At 34.2% G+C, this 22,559-nt stretch overlaps 4 protein-coding genes and 1 pseudogene across 4 annotated transcripts; 4 read left to right on the top strand and 1 right to left on the bottom strand.

Moving 5' to 3' along the window:
- Positions 1 to 433: 433 nt before the first annotated feature.
- On the bottom strand, positions 434 to 3,872 carry LOC25499020 (putative disease resistance protein RGA3). The gene is made up of 2 exons (XM_024770156.2): positions 1,124 to 3,872; positions 434 to 698 (listed from the first exon to the last, which is right to left on the bottom strand). The coding sequence occupies exon 1, from the start codon at positions 3,754 to 3,756 to the stop codon at positions 1,162 to 1,164; it is 2,595 nt and encodes an 864-aa protein (XP_024625924.1). The 5' UTR covers positions 3,757 to 3,872; the 3' UTR covers positions 434 to 698; positions 1,124 to 1,161.
- Positions 3,873 to 4,666: 794 nt separating this feature from the next.
- On the top strand, positions 4,667 to 8,306 carry LOC25499019 (disease resistance protein RUN1). Its single transcript, XM_013594153.3, has 4 exons — positions 4,667 to 5,514; positions 5,795 to 6,070; positions 6,453 to 7,226; positions 7,314 to 8,306. Exons 1-4 carry the CDS (start codon positions 4,963 to 4,965, stop codon positions 7,788 to 7,790), a joined length of 2,079 nt encoding a protein of 692 aa, XP_013449607.1. The 5' UTR covers positions 4,667 to 4,962; the 3' UTR covers positions 7,791 to 8,306.
- A 1,739-nt stretch (positions 8,307 to 10,045) lies between these two features.
- On the top strand, positions 10,046 to 12,248 carry LOC25499018 (putative methyltransferase DDB_G0268948). The gene is made up of 2 exons (XM_013594152.3): positions 10,046 to 10,330; positions 11,360 to 12,248. The coding sequence occupies exons 1-2, from the start codon at positions 10,181 to 10,183 to the stop codon at positions 11,993 to 11,995; spliced, it is 786 nt and encodes a 261-aa protein (XP_013449606.1). The 5' UTR covers positions 10,046 to 10,180; the 3' UTR covers positions 11,996 to 12,248.
- Positions 12,249 to 13,852: 1,604 nt separating this feature from the next.
- On the top strand, positions 13,853 to 15,110 carry LOC25499017 (putative methyltransferase DDB_G0268948; annotated as a pseudogene).
- Positions 15,111 to 16,964: 1,854 nt separating this feature from the next.
- LOC25499016 (cytoplasmic tRNA 2-thiolation protein 2) lies at positions 16,965 to 22,430 on the top strand. Its single transcript, XM_013594150.3, has 7 exons — positions 16,965 to 17,366; positions 18,837 to 19,185; positions 19,282 to 19,368; positions 20,241 to 20,362; positions 20,541 to 20,619; positions 21,029 to 21,423; positions 21,972 to 22,430. Exons 1-7 carry the CDS (start codon positions 17,071 to 17,073, stop codon positions 22,018 to 22,020), a joined length of 1,377 nt encoding a protein of 458 aa, XP_013449604.1. The 5' UTR covers positions 16,965 to 17,070; the 3' UTR covers positions 22,021 to 22,430.
- The last annotated feature ends 129 nt before the right edge of the window (positions 22,431 to 22,559 follow it).

Below are 22,559 nucleotides of genomic sequence, written 5' to 3'. Positions count from 1 at the left end.
ACTCCAATGGTGCAAATCTAAAAAGAACTCATATTGAGTCTCACAATTTTACCTCACAAATATTTTATTCATATTTAATTCTTGTGAATATTCAGAATGGTAATTACCCATAAAAAAAAAAAAAAAATCAAAACAGTAACAATTTAATCGTTATTATATTCTCACGTCAATCTCGCAATCTTTACTTCAGAAAAGGACCGAAATTACAAGTTGGCGGACTCCAGTGGTAATTTTTCAGCAAAACACTGTTCTTCCCTTGACAGTCTGGTAAACAATGCATGTATATGTCTATGGTTCATTGAATGTCTAAGAGAATACTAATATTATAGTTTACAAGTCTAACCATTCTTGTAAAAGTAGCGGTATGTTTAAACAATTTTTCAAAAAACGAAAGTAGTTGTCAGTGGGAAAGAATGCGTTTATCTATCACTGATTGAAACAAATAAAATGCATGGTCCATTAAATCACCTTCAAATTCAACAAATGGCAAATGATAGGTTTTCATACAAGTATATCTTTCAATTGGAAAAATAGGATGAAAGAAAATAATAATTTTCAATTATTTGGCTACCACAAATGTGCTGATGGAAACATCTTGAGAATCTTGTTGAATACTGGACCTTCTCAACCCACAAATCTTATACTGCTAATGTCCATTCAAATTTGCTTATCCTTTTTCAACTCCAGCTTCATCATACCTAATCCAGTAAATGGAGCAAACATGACTCAAAAAAACTTGTCTTATTGATATACCAAACATATATATACTCAATTGCTTTTTATGAAACTACATTTTGAAAATTCACATAATGTTACTTTTAGAATTCTGTGATCTCATTCTATTGGTAAAAAAGACACTTTTAAATAGAAGGTGTAGTGTTGCATGAAGCTTTAATGTAACAAACATTACTACCAACGACTCACGGAAATAACTAATGCATCTTACTTAGAAAACCTTGTAGAGCTCATTAAACTAGGTGATGCCAGGCAGGTTGATAGTCAATTCTAGTTATGTGTTGCTAAATTCATACATCATGGTAACATCATTTATATACAAAATTCTAATTTCAGCCTTAAATTTTCAAATGGAAAACAGTTATTTGATACAAAATGATATGTTTACCTTCAAGGTCGATGTCTTCATTCCTCTTCCTGCTCTCTTTATTTTCCAATAAAAACACTTTTGATGTGAGAAATCATGGGCCAGTACTCACCTGATTGTGGCTTAAATTTTCGGCACAACTCAGGACAATCTTCTATGACCAAATCTTCAAGGGCGGTGAGGTGATACATGTCACTTGGAAGACTAATTAGTTGAGGACAACCAACAATATGTAGCCTTTTAAGATGAGTCAATGTTGTCAGACGCTGAGAAAGCGTCTTTAGATTAGGAAGTTCATAAATCAACAAGGTCTCTAAAGTTTCTGCAGCACCTTCAATCCAACCAGGCAATGTCAAAAGCCCTGGAAAATCCCTAATAAACAAATGTTTCAACCTCAATTTTTGGATTGGGCTTTCGTTGTTCAACGACAAATCTAACATCTTGCAGTCTATAATTATTAAAGTTTGTAAATTTGGAAAAATATAAAGAGGTAAGGTTTCTAGGCTCCCACATTTATACAAAGACAATGTTTCCAGTGAAATGAGTTGGTGTGCCCTACTGAATAAAAACTTCATATTTTTACAATGATTAAATGCCAAAACCTGAAGATGCTTCAAGTTAATAAATTCAGTTAATGACAGAACTGATTGTTTGGTGGTTATAAACAAATGTTGAAGGCTGACCATCTTTCCTAATCCTCTTGGCAATGTTTCAAGCTCTGTGCATCCACTGAGTATCAAGACTTGCAAATTATAGAGTTTAAAAATAGAATGAGGAAGTTTTTTGATTTTGCTGTTATTCTTGAGACCGAGAACACGCAGGTGCTCCACCTTTGCAATTGACTTAGGCAGAGTCTCAAACAAAGAATCGTTAAAATCTACATATCGCAAGTATTTATATTTTGATACCCACGTATGCACCAATGTTTCATTGTCAAGGCCCACTCCTTCGACAGGAAATAAAATAGTTCTTACACTTTTGGACTTGGGAAACAAAACTTTGTCAAGAGAATCCTTTTCAACAATTGATAAATGCTTTGCTTGTTCAGATATATTTCGTGTACGAGATACTACCATTACAAACTCCTCTTTTGCAACATACATTGCAAGATCATGTATCAAATCATGCACTCTGAACTCACAAATGTACCCAAAGTCCTTGAAATCCTGAAGCAATGATCGTGAATGTAACTCATGTACATATTCTCTGGCAATATGCTCTAGCTTTTCACTTCCATTTATGGGTTGAACTAATCCAAGGGGTATCCACAAAATAGTCATTTCAACGATATTAAAGGTATAGTCTTTGGGATACAAGGAAAAACAAGCAAAACATTGTCTCAGATATGATGGCATTTGATCATAGCTTAATTTTAAAGCAGGTAAAATATCATCTTTCTTCTGTTCTAAATTCCATATCTCATGGTCTCTTACAAATAACCACTTATCTAAATCAAATTTTGAGAACAGAGAACTTCCTACCGTTCTCACAGCCAGCGGAACTCCAGCACATTTTTTCACAATTTCTTTTCCAATCTCCACTAGATTTGGATATTTTTCTTCTTCTCCATCCTTGAATGCCCATTTCACAAACAGAGACAAACAATCCTCTAACGAAAGACCTTCCAAAACATACGAAGGAACAGTACCCATCATGGAAGCAACTGAGTTGCTACGTGTGGTCACTATAATTTTACTTCCTACTGCACCAACTTTGATCAAATCTTCCAACTCAATCCATTTTGCACGATCATCATTCCATACATCATCTAGCACGAGGATAAACTTTTGGCCAGATAGTTTACGTCTTAGATGAATTTGTAGTTGCTCAATGTCACAGTGGTTACTATCTTCTTGGGGAGCAATAGGAACACTTGGTGCAGCTGAAGCAAAAACGGAGTTGATAATTTTGATAACGATCTGTCTTATATCAAAATCAACAGAGACACATGCCCACATCTTCAATTGAAAAACTTCATCTATCCTCTTATCATTGTACACCAATTTTGCAAGTGTGGTCTTCCCCAATCCTCCAATTCCCACTATGGGAATAACACATAAACTTCTATGACCATTTCCATAACCTTGAGGATCGGAATCCATCAAAAGCTCGATAATTGCTTCCTTGTCATTCTCCCTTCCTATAACACTTGAAACATCAATATGGGAATAGGTGATTTCTCTATTGTGCACAGAAAGTCCGGGCTCAACATGAATTCTCACAAGTCCAAACTTGGTCCCATCAGCTGCCACTTTATCCAATCTATCTCTAATCTCTTTGATTTGACGTGACATCCTAAAACGGAAAGCAAGCGGATTAGAGGAAGAAAAGAAGTGGCATACCTTCAACCGTGTGCTTCCAGAAGCTTCAACAAATTGCTTTCTCCTGTCTTGCAACTCAAATCCATCCAATACATCTTCAGCATCATAGCAGATGTTTTGAATCTGCCTTAACCATTCACACAAGGCATGTTGCCGGTTCTTCTTCTCCTCAGCATCTAGCAGTAGACCTCTGACAATTGATAGAGTATCTTTGATCCGTTGGAGATCTTCATATACACCGTAGGCACGAGAGGCTTCTTCATAAGCATAAGAAGCAAGTTTCCCTAACAGTGAATTAGCAACATCAAACACAAATGATTCGACCATCTCCATGTTAACTAGGAAATAGCAGAAATGAAGTTATGGTCGTAAATTAGCTATTGTGCCTTCAGATCAAGTAACAAGAATAGCCAATATTCAACCAAATTATTCTATTCATGGGGGAAGGGAACAAATACATTATTAAAAGCTGTGTTTATTTGTTTATATTATCATTGTTAAAAGAATCAAATAAGGTGGTTTACACAATATAATATTTTTTTTTCTAAAAAAAAGAGAAGCACAAGCTCACCTATGTAAAATAAGAATTAAGCAGCCCAACATGTCTGAATAATTTAGAATGCCAACCTCAATCAGCATATATATAATAATAGCAACAGGAAGGGCCACCAGCATATATAATATCGTTAAGGTTGGTGTGGCATTTGGCTTTTGTTGCGTCTGCATGCTATCTATCATGTGTTGGACTACATTGTTTTTTCCATTATCATGTGGAAATAGGTTTTTTAGCTAGCCAAAAAAATTTCCTGGACACCCAATTTTCCCTGCACATGCTCTATACTTGGTTAATTCAACTAATAGTTGTTAGTTAATCACATTTTCACAATTTTGAATGCGATGTAATCATCTACTCAACTGAATTACCTATATCTTTAAACGTAGTAAACCAAGTGTCAGAAAATATGAGTGTTTGAATATCATTACAGTTTGCTTGCTGAGTTAGAATTGAAAAGTAAAGTATAGCATGCTGAACAATATTAAGGATTAAATTTGACATATGGTATAGATTTATTTTTAGGCATTATCTTACCTTTTTGAAAGTTTGGTAGGACTTGTCAACTTAAGTCTAAAATATTATATTAATATCAAATCGATATGTAAGGTGATGATTGCTCAAACTTTATAAGCACTATACATTCTTTAAAACAAAAACACTATACATGTGATGACGTGACAATAAAAAATACTAGGGAGGTTTGGGAGAAAAATGTTGGACAAGTGTCTTTACAACAACAACTTCTCTTTGATATTTGCAAAGAAACGACAACCAAAATACAAAGTATTGAGGCAGGAAAAATTATATTAAAAGATAGACTATGTGGTAAAAGAGTACTTCTTGTACTTGATGACGTGAGTACATTGGATCAATTTAATGCTTTGTGTGGAAGTCGTCAATGGTTTGGTGTGGGGAGTAGAATAATCATCACAACTAGAGATAGGCATATACTTAGAGGGAATAGAGTTGACCAAGTATACGCAATGAAAGAAATGGATGAAAGTGAATCAATTGAGCTTTTTAGTTGGCATGCATTCAAGCAAGTGAGGCCCAAAGAAGATTTTGCTGGAATTTCCAGCAATGTAGTTGAGTATTCTGGGCAACTACCGTTAGCTCTGGAAGTCCTTGGGTCATATTTGTTTGATAGGGGGATAATAGAGTGGAAGTGTGTATTGGACAAACTCAAAAGAATTCCCAATGACCAAGTACAAAAGAAGTTAAAAATGAGCTATGAAGGTCTAAATGATGACACGGAGAAAGAAATATTCCTTGACATAGCTTGTTTCTTTATTGGGATGGACAGAAATGATGTTATACATATATTAAATGGAAGTGAACTTTTTGCAGAAATTGGAGTAAGTGTTCTTGTAGAGCGAAGCCTTGTAACTGTTGATGATAGGAACAGGCTTGGAATGCATGATTTGCTGCGAGATATGGGAAGAGAGATCATTCGTGAGAAATCACCAAAGGAGCTTGAGGAGCGTAGCAGGTTGTGGTTTAATAAGGACGTGGCTGATGTATTATCAGAACAAACTGTAAGAAAACATATGCTTATTTTATGTTCTGGTTTTAAGCTATCTAAAGCTTAGGGAACTAAAACAAACATTTGAGTCAATTGTTAACATTTAAGTGTTGTTGATTATCACAAGACCTTCAAAAATTAGTTCGGTTGCAATTTGAAAATTAGTTTGGCTTATGAATTATTTTATGCTTTTTGGCTTCTACTGACATAATCAGTTTTATCACAAGTTTTCTTATCTGTTTTGTATCTTCAGTCCATGCATATTTTACTTTTTTCTTCATTATATTTAATAGGGAACAAAAGCTGTTGAGGGTTTGGCTTTGAAATTGCCAAGAACAAATGGAAAACGCTTTAGTACTAAAGCATTTAAGAAGATGAAAAGACTCAGATTGCTTCAACTTGCTGGTGTACAACTTGATGGGGACTTTGAGTATCTTTCAAAAAATTTGAGATGGCTTTCTTGGAATGGTTTTCCTTTAACATGCATTCCTTCAAGCTTTTATCAAGAAAATTTAGTTTCCATTGAGTTAGAAAACAGCAATGTCAAACATGTGTGGGAAGAGCCCCAGGTATTAATTACCACCTAAATCTTGGGCAAAAACTTTGATATAGTTAAAAGGGTAACGAAGGGTCCCACTCTTGATTATTAGATTAAATAGGATTTAAATTTAAATTTCAAACATATCATGTCAAATTTTTGAACTCTTTGCAGAATGCTCAGACATGGCTTTCAATAATTTCTGCAACATGGTACACATAAACGTAGTCTTATTTCAATTTTTCGCAAAAGTAAATCCAAACCAATGTATATCGGTGTTAAAAACAACCGATGATGCAATAAAGTAAATATTTTAGTTTCCATTCTCAAGGTTACTGATACATTGTAATTTCTTCCATTTATTTTTTATGTTTCTTCTCTAAGTTTTCTTTATAACATTTCTGTTCTTGCAGAGGCTGGAAAAGCTGAAAATTCTCAATCTTAGTCATTCTCATTATCTGACAAAGACTCCAGATTTTTCAAACATGCCTAACCTTGAAAAACTAGTACTCACAGATTGTCCAAGATTGTCTGAGGTTTCCCACAGTATTGGACATCTCAATAAAGTTCTTCTAATAAATTTGGAAGATTGTATTAGCCTTCAAAGCCTTCCTAAAGGTATCTATAAGTTAAAATTACTTAAAACTCTCATTCTTTCTGGATGTTCAAAGATTGACAAATTGGAAGAGGACATGGAACAGATGGAATCTTTAACCACCTTGATTGCAAATAACACTGCAATAACAAGAGTGCCATTTTCAGTAGTAAGATCTAAAAGCATCGCTTATATATCTTTGTGCGGCTATGAAGGATTCTCACATGATGTGTTTCCATCTATCATTTGGTCTTGGATGTCACCAACAAATGTTCTCCCGTTCCGATTTCAAACATCTACTATCATGTCATCTCTTGTTCCTCTAGATGTATCACACAGCAATTCCCATGCACTGTCATCAATTTCGACGTACCTTCCGAGTCTACGAAGTCTTTGGGTGCAGTGCAGCTCAGAGTCTCAACTTTCTCATGATGCAGAAATAATTTTGGATGCCTTATATGCCACTAATTATAAGGAATTGGAACTAGCTCCACATACATCGCAAGTATCAAGAAATTCCTTGAAATCTTTTTTCATTCAAATGGGAATGAATTGCCAACTTTCCAATATTTTGAAAGAGAAAATTGTACAGGTTTCACTCATTCTCCATTGTATGTACTCTAATGTTAATTTTAATATACTATTCATTTAAATTTTGATTCTATCTTCCCTTGTACAGAATATGACCGTCAATGAGTTTGGTGGTTGTTTGCTCCCTGGTGATCATTATCCTGATTGGTTAACCTTCAATTGCAAAGGTTCTTCTGTAATTTTTGATGTCCCTCGAGTGGATGGACGTAACTTAAAGACAATAATGTGTATTGTCTATTCTTCAACTCCAGAAAACATAGCATCAGATGGACTTAAAAACGTGATGGTAAAAAATCACACAAAGGCTACCATTCAGATCTATAAGAGAGAGGCATTAGTCTCATTTGAAGATGAGGAGGGGCAGAGATTAGTATCAAGTATAGAACCTGGTGATAAAATGGAGGTTGTTGTTGTTTTTGAGAACAATTTCATTGTGAAGAAGACAGCGATTTATCTCATTTATGATGAACCAATTAGCGAAACCATGGAGCAAAATCATGAACGAACAGATAAGAATGTTGCTGTTTGTTGTGATGGTGAAAATGAATGCGCTTTGGTGGATTGATCAATTTTAGTGTCGGACAGAATTGCAGGTTTTATGTGCGTAGATTGGATGCTACTTTAATTGGTGTTGGATTTCATTCTGAAGCCCTGATCTAAATGCTTTAAGGGGGAAAAAGATACTCAACACCATCTCAATATTTATCAAGAAGATTTTATCTATATTGTTTGCTATGTCTAAGATATGTGTCCATCCTATTCTCCAAATGAAGATTGTGGCCTGCTGTTTAATCTTGTTATTTGGTGCTGCTGAAGCTCTTAGTGGTTGCTTCCAGTTTAGTTTTTCTTTTGTTGGGCATTACAAGTAGTGTTATCCCACAAAAGATGTATTTATTGGTTATCTCATTGTAAAATCATCTCTTGATTAAATTTGAACATTTATTGTTTAGAACACTCCTCATAAAGTACACATAGTATATATTTTCTGAACAAATGGTATGAAGTGATAATGTTTAGTGTGTTTTCTCCATTTAACAATGAGCTGCTGCAATGAAAGGGAAAACAGTATTGCATTGAGGAATTGTTGGGATGAGATGCATGGGAGAAGATAAAAATAAGATAAGTTCAATAGGAAAATGAAGCTTGGCTCCTCGGTGACAAATGCTATCAATGAATCATTAGCCTACTCAAAGAAAGTAGTTGAAGACATGGTTGAAAAGTGTACAAGGTCATCTTTAAGGTGGAATTTATTGTTATTGACATCGGCGAAGGTAAAGGTTCTCCTTTGATCTTGGGAAAACCATATTCTGTCACAGCTAGTGCCCTGTTTGAAGTATTTGCAGTCTGTTCATGTTTATTCATTAATTTCTGAATCGAATATACCAGTTTCTATCACGTGCATGGTTATAAGCGAATGTTTGGTGTTGGTTGTGGGAAGAGGACTATAAGGAATTGGCTAGGAGAATAACTGGATGAGTTTGTATGGACTAAGGAGTGATCGATATTGGTTGCTCTTCACTGCCTTGATGTAATTAGAGGCAATAGACGGTGGATTTATTGGTGTAATGGAGGAATGGAAAGGGCATGTTTGACGTACATAGACGTTTAGAAAAAACAGATATTTTACTGTCATGGTTTTAAGACAATGGTTGATACAATGGTGTGAAGATGATTAAGACTGGTGTTATTAAAAGAGGATGGAAAGACTAACATTGGATGCAAGGTCAATGAGGTGTAGTGATCAAAACAATCAATTCATTAGTTATCTGACATGCAGATACTCCAATTTGACAATTGAATTAGGTAGAGTCACAAACAGAGTATCACTTAAATCTAAACTTGATAAGTATTTGTATCTTAATATCCATGCATCTAACATTGATTCACTGCCAATACCCACTCCTTTGATGGAAAATAGTATAGTTCTCACACTTTTGGACTTAGGGATAAAGCAATATCGAGTAAACCATTTTCAACAATTGAGAAATGTCTTATTTGCCGAGATATATTCCCAGTATGGGAGTCTACTACTACTACACACACTCATCTTTTGCAAAATAGAGTGCGAGATCATGCACGAAATCGTGTACTTTGAAATATTAGAAATGGCCAAAATCCTAAAAATCTTGAAGAAATGACCTCGACTGTTAGTAGTTCTTCGACATAATCTCTTGCAATATTCTCCGGACTTTAATTTCCATCTTTGTTTAATGAGTTGAACAGTAGTGACGCCAAAATCCTTTGGATAAGTGAAACAATGTGAGAGTCAGAGCTTAACTTAAGGGCAGGTAAAATGTTGTCTTTGTTTTGTTTTAAATTCCAAATTTCAGAGTCAGAGCAAATAAGAAATTATGTTGCAACTCAAATCCATACAATACATCATCTTCAGCATCATAGGCTCAAGCCATTCACGCAAACCATGCTTTTGGTCCCTTCTTCTTCTCATCAGCATCCACCATAGGATCGTGAAGCATCTTCATAAATAGTGAATCAGCAATATTAAACACAAATGATTCAGCCATGTCAATGTTAGCAGAAATAGTGGTAGCAGATTAGTAACTGTGCCTTCTGATCAAGTAACAAGAATAGCCAATATTTTAAAAAAGAAAAGAAGACACAGCAGCACAAGCTCACTTATGTAAAATAAGTATTGAGCAGCTCACCAAGTTTTCATAATATCATGCATGATGTGGCATTTGACTATTGTTGACTCTGCATGGTTTCACATTATGACGTGGCAATGTGCTTGGGCCGGGTTGTAACCATAGAAGGCCCAACTCTGTTATCCTAAAGTATCCCACTGGTATCAACTATCAATGTAACATGTGTCTTTTTAGGTGTATGCCAGCGAAGGTTCTTCTCCTATCATATCACAAATGAATAAATTGTGCAAGAATGATCTCAATGTTATTATATTAGATTATTAACTTTAGCTTAATTAAGGAGAGAATAGAAATGGCAGAGCATTTTGCGAAACAGGGAAAGGAATATGCAGATTCAAGGCCAAGTTATCCACCACAACTCTTCCAATTCATAGCTTCTAAAACTCCCTCTCACGACCTTGCTTGGGACGTGGCCACAGGAACCGGCCAAGCTGCCAAATCTGTGCGTATCTTCTTTTTCTTTTTTTCTTATCCTTCTACATCATATATCTTTCTTTTTTTCGGTGATAAATAAATACTAGCATATATCTCTTCTTTTGCTATTTTCTTATGTACCTAAGTTGTTGTGATTTTTATCAATAGTAATTTGTAATAGTCACTAGACTATTGGTAGTTGCAAGTTTATCATTGTTATTGTATAACTAAGAGACCAAACTCACCCTACATATTTAAGAAAACCTTGTGGGGTCCGACCTACTTCTATGCAAAGTAGGTTGACCCTCCTCGTTTAGGAATGTCCTGTTTTTAACCCGTCAAAAATGGGTGGGGCAAAGCTAACCAACTTAGATGGTCAGGTTCAAACCGTCACTCTGCCTCTTGGCAGCCTGACGAATTGGTGGATCGCTTCGTCAAACAAATTAGATAGTACTTCCATTCACACGAGTCGTTATTACCAAAAAAAATGTTGAGTTATTCACATGATTTGTTGTTCTTATTATTAAAAAAAAAAAAAAAAATCTTCATGAACATAGCAAACGCGGGACAAATAGCTTTGTGGTGTAATTCAAATGATTTCTTAGTAAAAACAATACATAAATGATATTTTTTTGAAAACTAACTTGTGGGCCAATCCGCTCCACTTCACTTTTTCAATGGGTTAAATGGAACGAGTCAACTTAAGTGGTCGAGTTCAAAACCTCAACTCAATCCATAAAAAATAGTGGATTAAACGTGTCGGCCCCAGTGGCCTAACCCCGTTTTGCAACCCCTACCTCTACCCCTAATAGTATGATATGTTGTGAAAAATATTTTTTATTTCATAATTTCATTTTTTGTAATCACCAGATCTTTGGTCGCAACTATTTCAACTCTTTGAGCCAATCAGTGAAAACTAACATTGAATTTGCATTTGTATGTTTTTATGTTATACTAACTTCTCCCCAGCTACTAGGAATGCTTCTAAATTTGTCAATTTCCACAGACATGATACCATTTTTGTTTTTACTTTGACAAAAATAGTTTGTGATTTCAGTTAAGTACACTGTACAAGAATGTCATAGCCACAGATGCTAGTGAGAAACAACTTGAATTTGCAACCAAGCTTCCTAATGTACGATACCAACACACCCCATCAACCATGTCCATGACTGAGCTTGAACAAATGGTGTCACCTCAAGGAACCATAGACCTTGTGACCATTGCTCAAGCCCTTCACTGGCTTGACCTCTCAACCTTCTACAAACAAGTTAATTGGGTTCTCAAGAAACCTAATGGTGTCTTAGCTATCTGGTGTTACACTTCACCAAGAGTTAATGATGCAGTTGGTGCTTTACATGATAAGTTGTATTCGTTTGATGCAAAACCTTATTGGGACTCAAGACGTGAATTACTTGAGGATAATTATAGAAACATTGATTTTCCATTTGATCCTGTGGAAGGGGTTGATCATACAGGACCGTTTGAGTTTGAGGCCGAGACTGTGATGGATTTGGATGACTTCTTGAATTATATAAGATCAAGGTCAGCTTATCAGTCATCAAAGAATAAAGGGGTTGAGCTTCTTACTGATGATGTTATTGAAAAATTCAAACTTGCTTGGGGAGAAGATGGAAAAAAGATTGCCAAGTTTCAAGTATATCTGAGAATTGGAAGAGTAAGGGATGCTTGAAAATATGCAAATGATTGTACTTTTTCTTATCCCTTTGAGGGTGGTGTGACAAGGAACATCTTTTCTTTGATACTACTTAAATAATTAAGCTAGCTTTTGAGAATGATTGAAAGCAGATATTCCAGAGGAGAAAAACTAGTTTGAAACCCCTGGTGTGTACTTGTAGATAATTGATTGAGCCTTTCTATTGTAACTTGGTATGACGAATTTAAGTATTTTATGTTTCAATGTTTCAACAAATTTCTCATAAAAATGCTACAAAATTAAACAGTTATGCGATGGAAAATGTTACATAGACACCCTTTATTTTCATGCACTAGGAAGAGAGAAGAGGAGAGGAAAGAGAAAATGTGCTTGTGCAGGGTCCACGTGACCACATGTCAGCTTTTTGTGTGGGTGTCAATGAATGTATTACCACCTAAGGGTGTCTATGTATCATAACTCTTATGCGATACTGTCAATCTGAAAGTTTTTTTTAAGTACTTAGCCACAACATATTCTATAAGAATCAGGAAGAAAAGAATTGTATAATGTAGTTGATAATTAGAGATACTAAATAGTAGAGCTAACGCTAGCTATAGCAAAACCCACTAACTATTGGTGCAAGAAATACTAACACACTTTTATTTATATGATGGAAATCCTTCGTGCACGTTCTTCTTGGAATCAAATCTCTAGGATATGTTTAAGGATTTACAAAAATTTCTAAACTCATTTCCAATAACATTTCATTGAGACTTGAAGAAAACGGCCTGGAGAACATCTGTCTCAGGAGCTTTGTAATTTCCAAATCTCTCTTCACCGTGAAATGAATTTCTTCCCGGAGTGACTTGCTTAATGAGCAACTCCATCGTTTCATCATCTATAGGAGGAAAATCCCCATTAATTCCAAGAATAGGAAGACTTTACCCACCTTCAAAAATGATTAAATAATGGTTGGTGACTAATTTTTCAATATGTTGAGGATCAATAATCCAATTTTCATCTTCATCTTGTAAAGAGTCATAGCAATTCCTTCTTCTCCTAACTACCGTAAAGAAATATGTATTACCTCCAAAAAAATGAGTTTAATGGTGATACTTTTGTACCGGCAACCAATCAAAAATTCATAATTGTCAAATAAATTAAAAACATTAATTGATGTGGCAATTTTAAATATTTTGATTTATTGTATATACAAAAGTCGTTTTGGACTGTCGACCACCACCGTTAACCTCAAAAAAAAATTGTATAATATTAATTTTTTTTATGGACTTGTATAATTTTTTTTTTTTTTGGTAGAAACTTGTATAATATTAATATCTGCACCTTAACCATGTGCTCAACCATAATTTTATCATCAAGCTTCAAATATTTAATTTTTATAATCCACCCTCTCGACTATTTTTATCAGAAGCAAAATAGATAATCAAACTGTTGTATATTTGAACAATTTTTGGGACAACAAAAAATTTACAAAGAAAATAAGATATTGGCAGAAAAACCAAAACAATAGAGAGAAACTAAAAACGTAATGTAAGTATGAAAGAAAAAATTATCATAATATTTTCAAAAAATAATTGTATAAATACCATTTCTCATAATCAAAATACTTTCCACACTTTTTCCACGGTTAGCAAGTTTTTACCTTAACCATGTTCGGATTCAACTAAACTAAAATAGATTTTTTTTAAGTAACTAAATAAAAATAGATATTCATCGGTATATACGATACGATAGAATATCATATACTAGTATCTGCGGTACCCATGCATAACGTTAAACAACAATCATGTGCAGATATGTTATCATTTGTCGTCTTTCTTTTTTATGCGTATTCAAACTAAGGTCCGATCGTCATGAATTACTATATATATATAGTGCAAATGCAATGGGCAATCAAAGATGCAAATTTGAGTCTGATCTAAAAATTATTAGGAAATTAGTTATAGCGAATTAAGAAGAGAATAGAGATGGCAGAACTTTATGTGAATCAGGCAAGGGAATATTCAAATGCAAGGCCAAGTTATCCACCACAACTCTTCCAATTCATAGCTTCTAAAACTCCCTCTCACAACCTCGTTTGGGACGTTGCCACCGGAAGTGGACAAGCTCCCAAATCTGTGCGTTTCTCTTGTCAAAGAACTCTATCCTTTAGGACACTTCTACCATATATTTTCTTTTGCTTCTTTTTCTTTTTGAGGAATAGTATTTCTTTTAATATACTTTTGTTGCAGTTATACATATTTGCAGACATTAAAAGCATATATATATTTGTGATTTCGTACTATACAACTTTTGTTCTTTCAATTGTTTTTACTAACAAAAAACTAATCTGTGATTTCAGTTAGCTACATTGTACAACAATGTAGTAGCTACCGATGCTAGTGAGAAACAACTTGAATTTGCAACCTTGCTTCATAATGTGCGATACCAACACACCCCATCAACCATGTCTGTTAAGAGTTCCACATCGGTTAGGAGTTGGCCTAACAATTTGTTTATAAGTGGAGGCAATCTTCACCTCACAAGCCGGTTTTATGGGGTTGTATTAGGCTCAACCACGATTTCTAATAATGTCCATGGCTGAGCTTGAACAAATGGTGTCATCTCAAGGAACCATAGACCTTGTCACCATTGCTCAAGCTCTTCACTGGTTTGACCTCTCAACCTTCTACAAGCAAGTCAATTGGGTCCTCAAGAAACCTCATGGTATCATTGCTACTTGGTGTTACAATTCACCAAGAGTTAATGATGCAGTTGATGCTTTGCATGATAAGGTATATTCTTTTGATGCAAAACCTCATTGGGACCCAAAGACGTGAATTAGTTGAGGAAAATTATGAAACCGTTGATTTTCCATTTGGGCCCGTTGAAGGAGTTGATCATACAGGACCATTTGAGTTTGTGGCAGAGACTGTGATGGATTTTGATGATTTCTTGACTTATATAAGATCAAGGTCATCATATCAGACATCAAAGAATAACGGGGTTGAACTGCTTAAGGAGGATGTTATTGAAAATTTTAAACTTGCTCGTGGTGAAGATGGCCAAAAGACTGTCAAGTTTCAAGTATATTTGAGAATTGGAAGAGTAATGGATGCTTGAAATTATGCAAATGATTGTACTTCTTCTTATCCCTTTGAGGGTGGTGTGATAAGAAACATCTTTTCTTTATTGATTGAATAAGTTTACTTCATGGATACTACTTAATAATTAAACTAGCTACAGAGAATGATTGAAAACGTAAATTCTCTGGAGGAGAAAAAGTAGTTTGAAATCCCTGGTGTGTACTTGAAAATAATTGATTGAGACTTTATGTTATTTATGTTTCAATATTTCCACAATTTATAATAAAAGATGCTACCTAATTAATTAAACGGGTTATTTGATATTATGTTAATTTGATAAAGAGAATATAGAGCAAAAAAACGCATTAATATTTGTTTACTCAATTTGATTTAAGAGTGACGTAATTATCAAAAAGTTAAAAGAAATTAGCTTCAAAATGCTCTACAAATATAAACCTAATTTTTACTGTTTTTCCTCGTTATTTCCTTGATCAAGAGAGATACAAAAGCAATCAAAATATTTAGCTTCCAACATTCTCCAAAACATCCCCCAACTTATCTCCTTTTTTCACTCTCAAGGTGTTTTTCATGTGTTTTCCACCATAGAAGAATCTATGATCTCAAAAGTCACCAACACTTTATCAAGAGTCTGTTCTTTTAATGGAAGCTTGAAATACATATACTTGGTAATGTATAATTGGTTGTTACCGGGAAAATGTTACTAAATATCATATATATAACGGTTTGTTTATGAGTAAATTACACTCCCCTCCCCTAACCGAAACTTGAAATACAATCTCGTTCCCTCTTATATAGATTCCTCTCCCTTGAAAATAAAAACCTAAAATAAAGTATACTTCTTCTCCTTAATTGATGCTTAAATTACAACCATCTCCTCTGTGAATTATTTAGGTACTGCATTTTAATCCATTTTTACATAAATATATTTTTTCCATCGCTCAAGCAAAAATAATTCATTTCTTTTTATTTTAATTTCAATGACAATGATAAAAATACTGATTATTTTATTATTTACTTGATGGTATAGAATATAAAATACATTTTTAAATAGGTTTAATTGCACTTTTGGCCCCCTATCTTTTCAAAAGTTGCGATTTTGACCCCTAACTAATTAAATACAAAACAACCCCCTATGTATTAGATCTTTGGCAGTTTTGGCCCCTAAGACCAATTTTGACTCGGTCAATGCACACATGTATTTTTTTTATTTTTAAATTATTTAAAAATTAATTTTTTTTTATTTTTGTAATTAAAAAAATATTTTTTTATTTTATTGTACTATTTTTTTAATTAAAAAAGTAAAAAAAGATTTAAAAAATTAATTCTTTATTTTTTAATTATTTAGAAAATATTTTTTATTAAAAAAATAAAAAGTATTTTTTTTATTTTAAAAAAATTAAGTGACGTGGGTGCCACGTCAGCGAAGACCAAGTCAAAATTAGCTTTGGGGCCAAAGATCAAATACATAGGGGGTTGTTTTGTATTTTAATTAGTTAGGGACCCAAAATTGCAACTTTTAGAAAGATAGGGGTCAAAAGTGCAATTAAGCCTTTTAAATATCCATATTTTATTGGTTTTAGTACTTTTCAATGCCATATGTTCCTTAGATTTTTGTTGCCAAACTATTTGAAATTAAAAAGGAAATTATTAAAGGAGAAAAGTGTAGATTAAAAATAGTGTATTTAACACCTTAAAATTTTATCTTTGGAATAATGTATAACACTTTGAAACTTTAAAAATTAATTTTTTCTGTATTATCTTTGGAGTACTTTATTTCAATTTTTAACTAATGCTTTAAGCCTTGTCAAAGAAAAAAATATATTAATGCTTTAAGCATTTGTGAGCAAAAACCTTTAAATAATTGGAGCAAAAATTGCAGGATTGTAAAAGTTAGAGGAGAAAAGCGCAATTTAAACTAAAATAAAGTAATTCAAACAAATTAAAATTTAGAAAACCCTGAAACCCTAACCAGAGCAACTATAATCAAATCACCAATCGTTGTTGATGGCGTGCAACGGCGTCGGTGGCTGCCAATCCGGTTGCTACAAAGACGAAGAACAGACACACGACCAACCAACTGAATCTTCAGAAACCGAATCAAAGACCTCTACCAATATCTGCATCAAGTGCAAGCTAAACGACGTCATTTCCGGCTACGGCGGAATCGACGATGGCCGTTTCTGTGCAGATTGCTTCAGGAGCAACTTGTTTGGGAAGTTTCGACTCGCTGTTACGTCGAACGCAATGATCTCTCCCACCGATAAGGTCCTGGTTGCCTTCTCTGGTGGCCCTTCTTCCAGGTTAACAACAAAAATCCAAACCCTTTTTGAATTGACTTATTTGAGTTTACATAAGCACTTGTGAGAATGTTTGGGATAACTTATCAAAACAGCTTATTAAATGTCTAACGGTTTTATTTTCAGCTTATTTTTATAAGCTCTCCGTGATTGCTCATGAAAACAGCTTATAACTTATGGTGAAAACCATTTGACTTTATTTTATCTTAAGTTATACATAAACACTTAACTTCTACCTAAACACTTATATGACAAGCAATATGCTAAGCACCGAGCCCGTCACTGATTATAACTAAGAGAGAAAAAAAAAAAAGTGATTTTGGTATTCAAAAAGTTTAGTTTTTACCTGTGAAGCCCCCCGATACTTCAAAATGGATGACGTACCGTATCCCCTGCGTATCCTGCACCGATGCCTGCCCGATACGTATCCGGAGAGTATCCAAATATTAAATTTTATTTTTTTAAAAAATAATTATCTGATACTTTCCGATACGCACAGATACTTGTGTTCTTTATATTATTTTGATTTCTTTTTTTTTTTTTTTTTTTTGTAAAAAATCAGAATAAAAACATTATATTACTATAATATATATACATTTCCTTTATCTTTTTTTGGTGCTAGTACGACCCACACCACACCACACTTTGGCCACCGTCGAGAAATTAGGGTTTAAAGCTTCTTGTGCAACCTTGTTCTTCCTCATGTTGTGAGAGAAATTGGGGTACTTTCTCTTTTATCCATTCTTTGAAAAGAAACAAAATTGATCCAAAAAGGGTAGAAGATTTGGTTTATGTGCATACTAATCTTCGACTCTTGTCAAGGAAAGAAGATGGATATAAGAAAGGACAATCGAGAATGTGGGACATTGGTGGAGATGCGCATGAACCGCTTGATGGTGTTGGAATTGAGTTAGCAGAGTTGTCTTTGAATGAACCGGATTAGGAAGCTGATTTGTATCTTGTTAATATATTTGCATATTAAAAAAATGGTTATAATTATATTGTACATTTAATTATATAATTTTTTTTATTAACGTATCTCAGCCGTATCGTATCTTGATTTTTGAAATTTTTCCGTATCGGTGCAGTATCGTATCTCGTATCCGGGCTTCACAGGTTTTTACCGATTTTTAGAAAAAAGCAGAAACTGTTTTGTGTTTTTTTACCGTAACAAAATAGCTTTTGAAAAAAAAAAAAAATATATATATATATATATATATATATATATATATATATATATATATAGCTTTTGAAAAAAATATATATATATTTTCTGAGAGGCTGATCAAACAACTTCAAAAAGTAATTATTTTGTTTAAAAAAAGATGGTTTTTTCACGAATGAAAGTGGACCAAACGGGCTCTAAACTGTTTATCCAAACTGAGCTTAAATGCATTATTTGGAATGTGTGATAAATTTAAACTTAGTTTTATATTTTATTTTGTAGATGATCATAAAAATGTGTTTTTTTAGGGTAGCTTTGCAGTTTGTGCATGATTTGCAAGAGAGGGCTCATAAGAACTTTGAAGCTAGTAGAGATAGGTCACTGCCTGTGTTTGGTGTTGGAGTGGTTTTTATTGATGAGAGTGCTGTTTTACCGATTCCAGCTCATGAAATGGAAGAGGCGGTTGAAGTTATTAGTTTGATTGTGTCGAGTTTAGCCCCACCAAGGAAAGAGTTGCATTTTGTTCCTATTGAAACTGTTTATTCATCGGATTCTAGTGATGGAAAAGATAGGTTAATTGAGCTGATGAATGTAGTGAGTGATACCACTGGTAGGGAGGATATGTTGCTTTCTCTGCGCATGTTGGCCTTGCAAAAGGTTTGCTTCTGGATTTTTCTGATACTAGCTTATAGGCATATACATATGTATATGTTTGGAAACGTGTTCAATTTGAAATTGGTAATCATTTTTCAGGTGGCTTCTGAATTTGGGTATAACAGGATTCTTCTGGGCTCGTGCATTTCAAGGATTGCTGCTCATGTCCTTTCAGCCACCGTGAAGGTTTGTAGTTCTTTTATAGGCAAATGTTAGTTGTTCTAAGTAGGTTATGTTAGTAGCTAGAATTTGAACCCTTGACCTCCTCCTCTAATTCCTTCGGGTGTCCGAGGTCAACCACTTGAGCTACGCCATGGGGACACTGAAAGTTTAGCAATTGAATTTAACTGAATTGAAGTTGTTACTAGGAGTAAATTAAGAATTTTCTGTCATGAGTCTTGACTTGTGAGGTACCGTACCAAATTGAATTTTTTGTGGTCAATCAAATTGCTTGTTTGTCAATTTTCGTATGCTCTCTGTCTAGTTTTTCTCAAGACATTATGCTAGGACAGTTACCTGTTGAGATTATAATACTTGTGTGCATCTCGTTTGTTGTATCAACTGCCCAGATATACACTTTGTTGAAGTTTAAGCAACTTTGAACATTACCTTAAATAAATTTTCGTACAAAGGGTAAAATAATGATGCTTTGTGTCTACTGAGCTTAAATTATTTTTGTCACGAGTTTCACTGGTGGAACTTTTGAATTCATTAGTACAATTCAATTTTTAGATTGTATTTATCTGAAGAATATAATATATGCCTAAGTTGCAAATCAAAAGCTTTTTTTTTTTTCATAGGGATCTCAATATGATTAAAGTGAATATGTATGCAAACTACTTGCACCGAGTAACCCTTTCCTACTATATGATAATATGTGTGCTACTGTGCTAAGCAAATGTTTTAGCTCCCTATTCTTTTTACTTAAAAATTATGTAATTATATGGATTTTATGATCCATCTCTACATTTATCTCGTATAAATTAAAATCTTGTAACATGCATTGTACTAAGAATCAACCTTATGTTATGGGTGCTCATTTCCATATATTATAACAGGGTCAAGGATATTCATTACCTGCTGATATACAGTATGTTGACGCTAGGTGGGAAATTCCAGCTGTGCTTCCTCTGCGTGATTGTTTTGCCCAAGAGATCAACATGTTTTGCAATCTTGACAGGTTTGTACTCCTCCGGATATGCATAAACATTTTCAAAGAAATATGTCGGTGCTTTTTGTTTGTTCTGCTTCTTGTTTTGGAAAATCTGGAATTCTTTTGCAGGCTGTCATCCATGTTTGTCAGATAGCATTTTGTAATTGTTACTGACTGGATTTGTCTCATCTATTTGGCAGGGCAGTCTAAAGACCATTAAACTGTCTACAAGTCCGAGTTCTAGCATCAATAGCTTGGTCTCATCTTTTGTGGCTCTACTGCAGGTATAATTTGTTTTGCCTGACCCATTCGATATATAAGTGTGGTTGGGAGTGAAGACATTTCAGTGATGGGTTTTAACTTCGGAAAGTTGGCTGTGACCTGTTTTATGAGTGTTACATAGTGAGATTTTTTAAGACTCTTCTCATCTTTTGCGTCAAGTTCTCTTTGCTTGTTATGCCCCATATATACAGCTAGTCCACTGATTTTGCATATATGTGGACTTAATTTTTTGCCTTTTATGGCATTAGATGTGCCGCAGCCTGATGCATATTCGAAATAGAATTTTAAATGCTCACTGGTAGGGTTTAGGGAGAACATGCTTTTGTTGATTAGTATTTAGTTTTTCCCTTTAGTAGAAGCCTGAATTGAATTAGCAACTAGCAAGTCATTGATTAATTACCTGATTTGCAGGAAGAGAATCCGTCTCGAGAGAGCACAATTGTAAGAACAGCTGGGAAACTTATTCCTTTTCAATTCAACAGGATTCCCGAGATCGTTGATGGTAATGTTCCATTGGCAACTCGAAGACGCCAAAAGAGATATAATCTCAAAACCAATGAATCTGTTTCCTCAGAATCTTTCTGTCCTCTCTGCAATAGCCCACTTGCCAAAAGTGAGATTGTTGATTGGAGCAATCACAATAACTGCAAAAGTAGTGACACTTTTTATACTTCGTGCTGCTCAAGTTGTCAGTTTCAGATACTTCCACCAGATACCACATCAATGGAGAAATTTTATACGGATTTACCTCATTCAATGGTTGCACGGGCAAACCGAGTCAACAATGGCAATTTGAATGCGTTAAGGTGGGTATTTGTTTGTCGTTGTGATCAATCAATTAAATACATATCAAATTTAGTAATAACTCGGTCTAAGCCAATTGGCAACTGGGTCCTTCATGGAATCTTTTATTATAGTATCAATTCAATCTGTTTTCTTTTAGGTAACTTTGCTGTTGAGTGATAGTAAGAAACTAGGAATATGAGAAATTTGAATTATCCGTTTTGGCTCTGCTAATATTTGTGAAATCAAATAGATCATTTTGATAGGCCTTGAGACCGTGGCCATTTCCTGTAGTAAAACTTCATTAAGATCTTCTAGCTGGGTCCTTGCATTTTTTCCACGGTAAAGGTGTTTTTTCATGTGTTTAGGTTTTTGTTTATACACTTATACCGCTAGACCATGATGTTCTTTTGCCCTTCTTTAGTAGGAGCACAATTGCTTGGATTATGATCAATTTATTATGACTTGGGTTCTCTATCTATGATATAAACATGAAAGAGTCTACCCATTTTTTGGTAGGACACATTTCTTCATGACATCAAATTTTACGTGTTGATATTCTTGTTTTCAGGGAACAAATACAAGATTGCTTGCTTTCAGATGGTGAAAATGAAACTTAAGTATACTGGCCGTACACTGAGATTCTCAGTTAAAGGGGCGAATCCTGGTTGTGGTAAATTTACGGTTTGACTGACTTATGAGAAGGCGTTACTTTTGGCCTCATGCAATATCGAGTTATGGAGTTAACCACTTAGATATGGTGGTGTTGATTCTCTGGTTTAACATTTGTGAGAGCATTTAAAGTATAATGTTTTTGTGTTCTGCATTGGTTGTATTTTATGAAAAGTGTTGAACCTAGACAATGAAGAGAGTAGTTATTTGCAATTTAGGAGTAGTATGAAATTTTTATTTTTCCTTGCCGTTGTTTTATGTCGCAGATGAAGCATGTATTCTAAGATTGGCAGTTTATCTGTTTATGTAGTCCTTATAATTGTTTTCAACAGAAGCCATTGTCAGTTGAATGCTCAAATATCAGAAGGGAGAATTTGCAAAAAAAAAATTAAACAAAGGTCAAATGGAATATGATAAATCTCGGTATTTGGTAAAAAAAAGTTATCTACGGTATTTAAGGATCAACGTAGGTTGAGTTAGCTGGTAT

Source organism: Medicago truncatula, chromosome 7 (assembly GCF_003473485.1).
Source record: "Medicago truncatula cultivar Jemalong A17 chromosome 7, MtrunA17r5.0-ANR, whole genome shotgun sequence".
Classification (NCBI taxonomy): Eukaryota; Viridiplantae; Streptophyta; class Magnoliopsida; order Fabales; family Fabaceae; genus Medicago; species Medicago truncatula.
The sequence above is the reverse complement of the archived record's forward strand: the minus strand, read 5'-3'. Positions and strand labels throughout refer to the sequence as shown.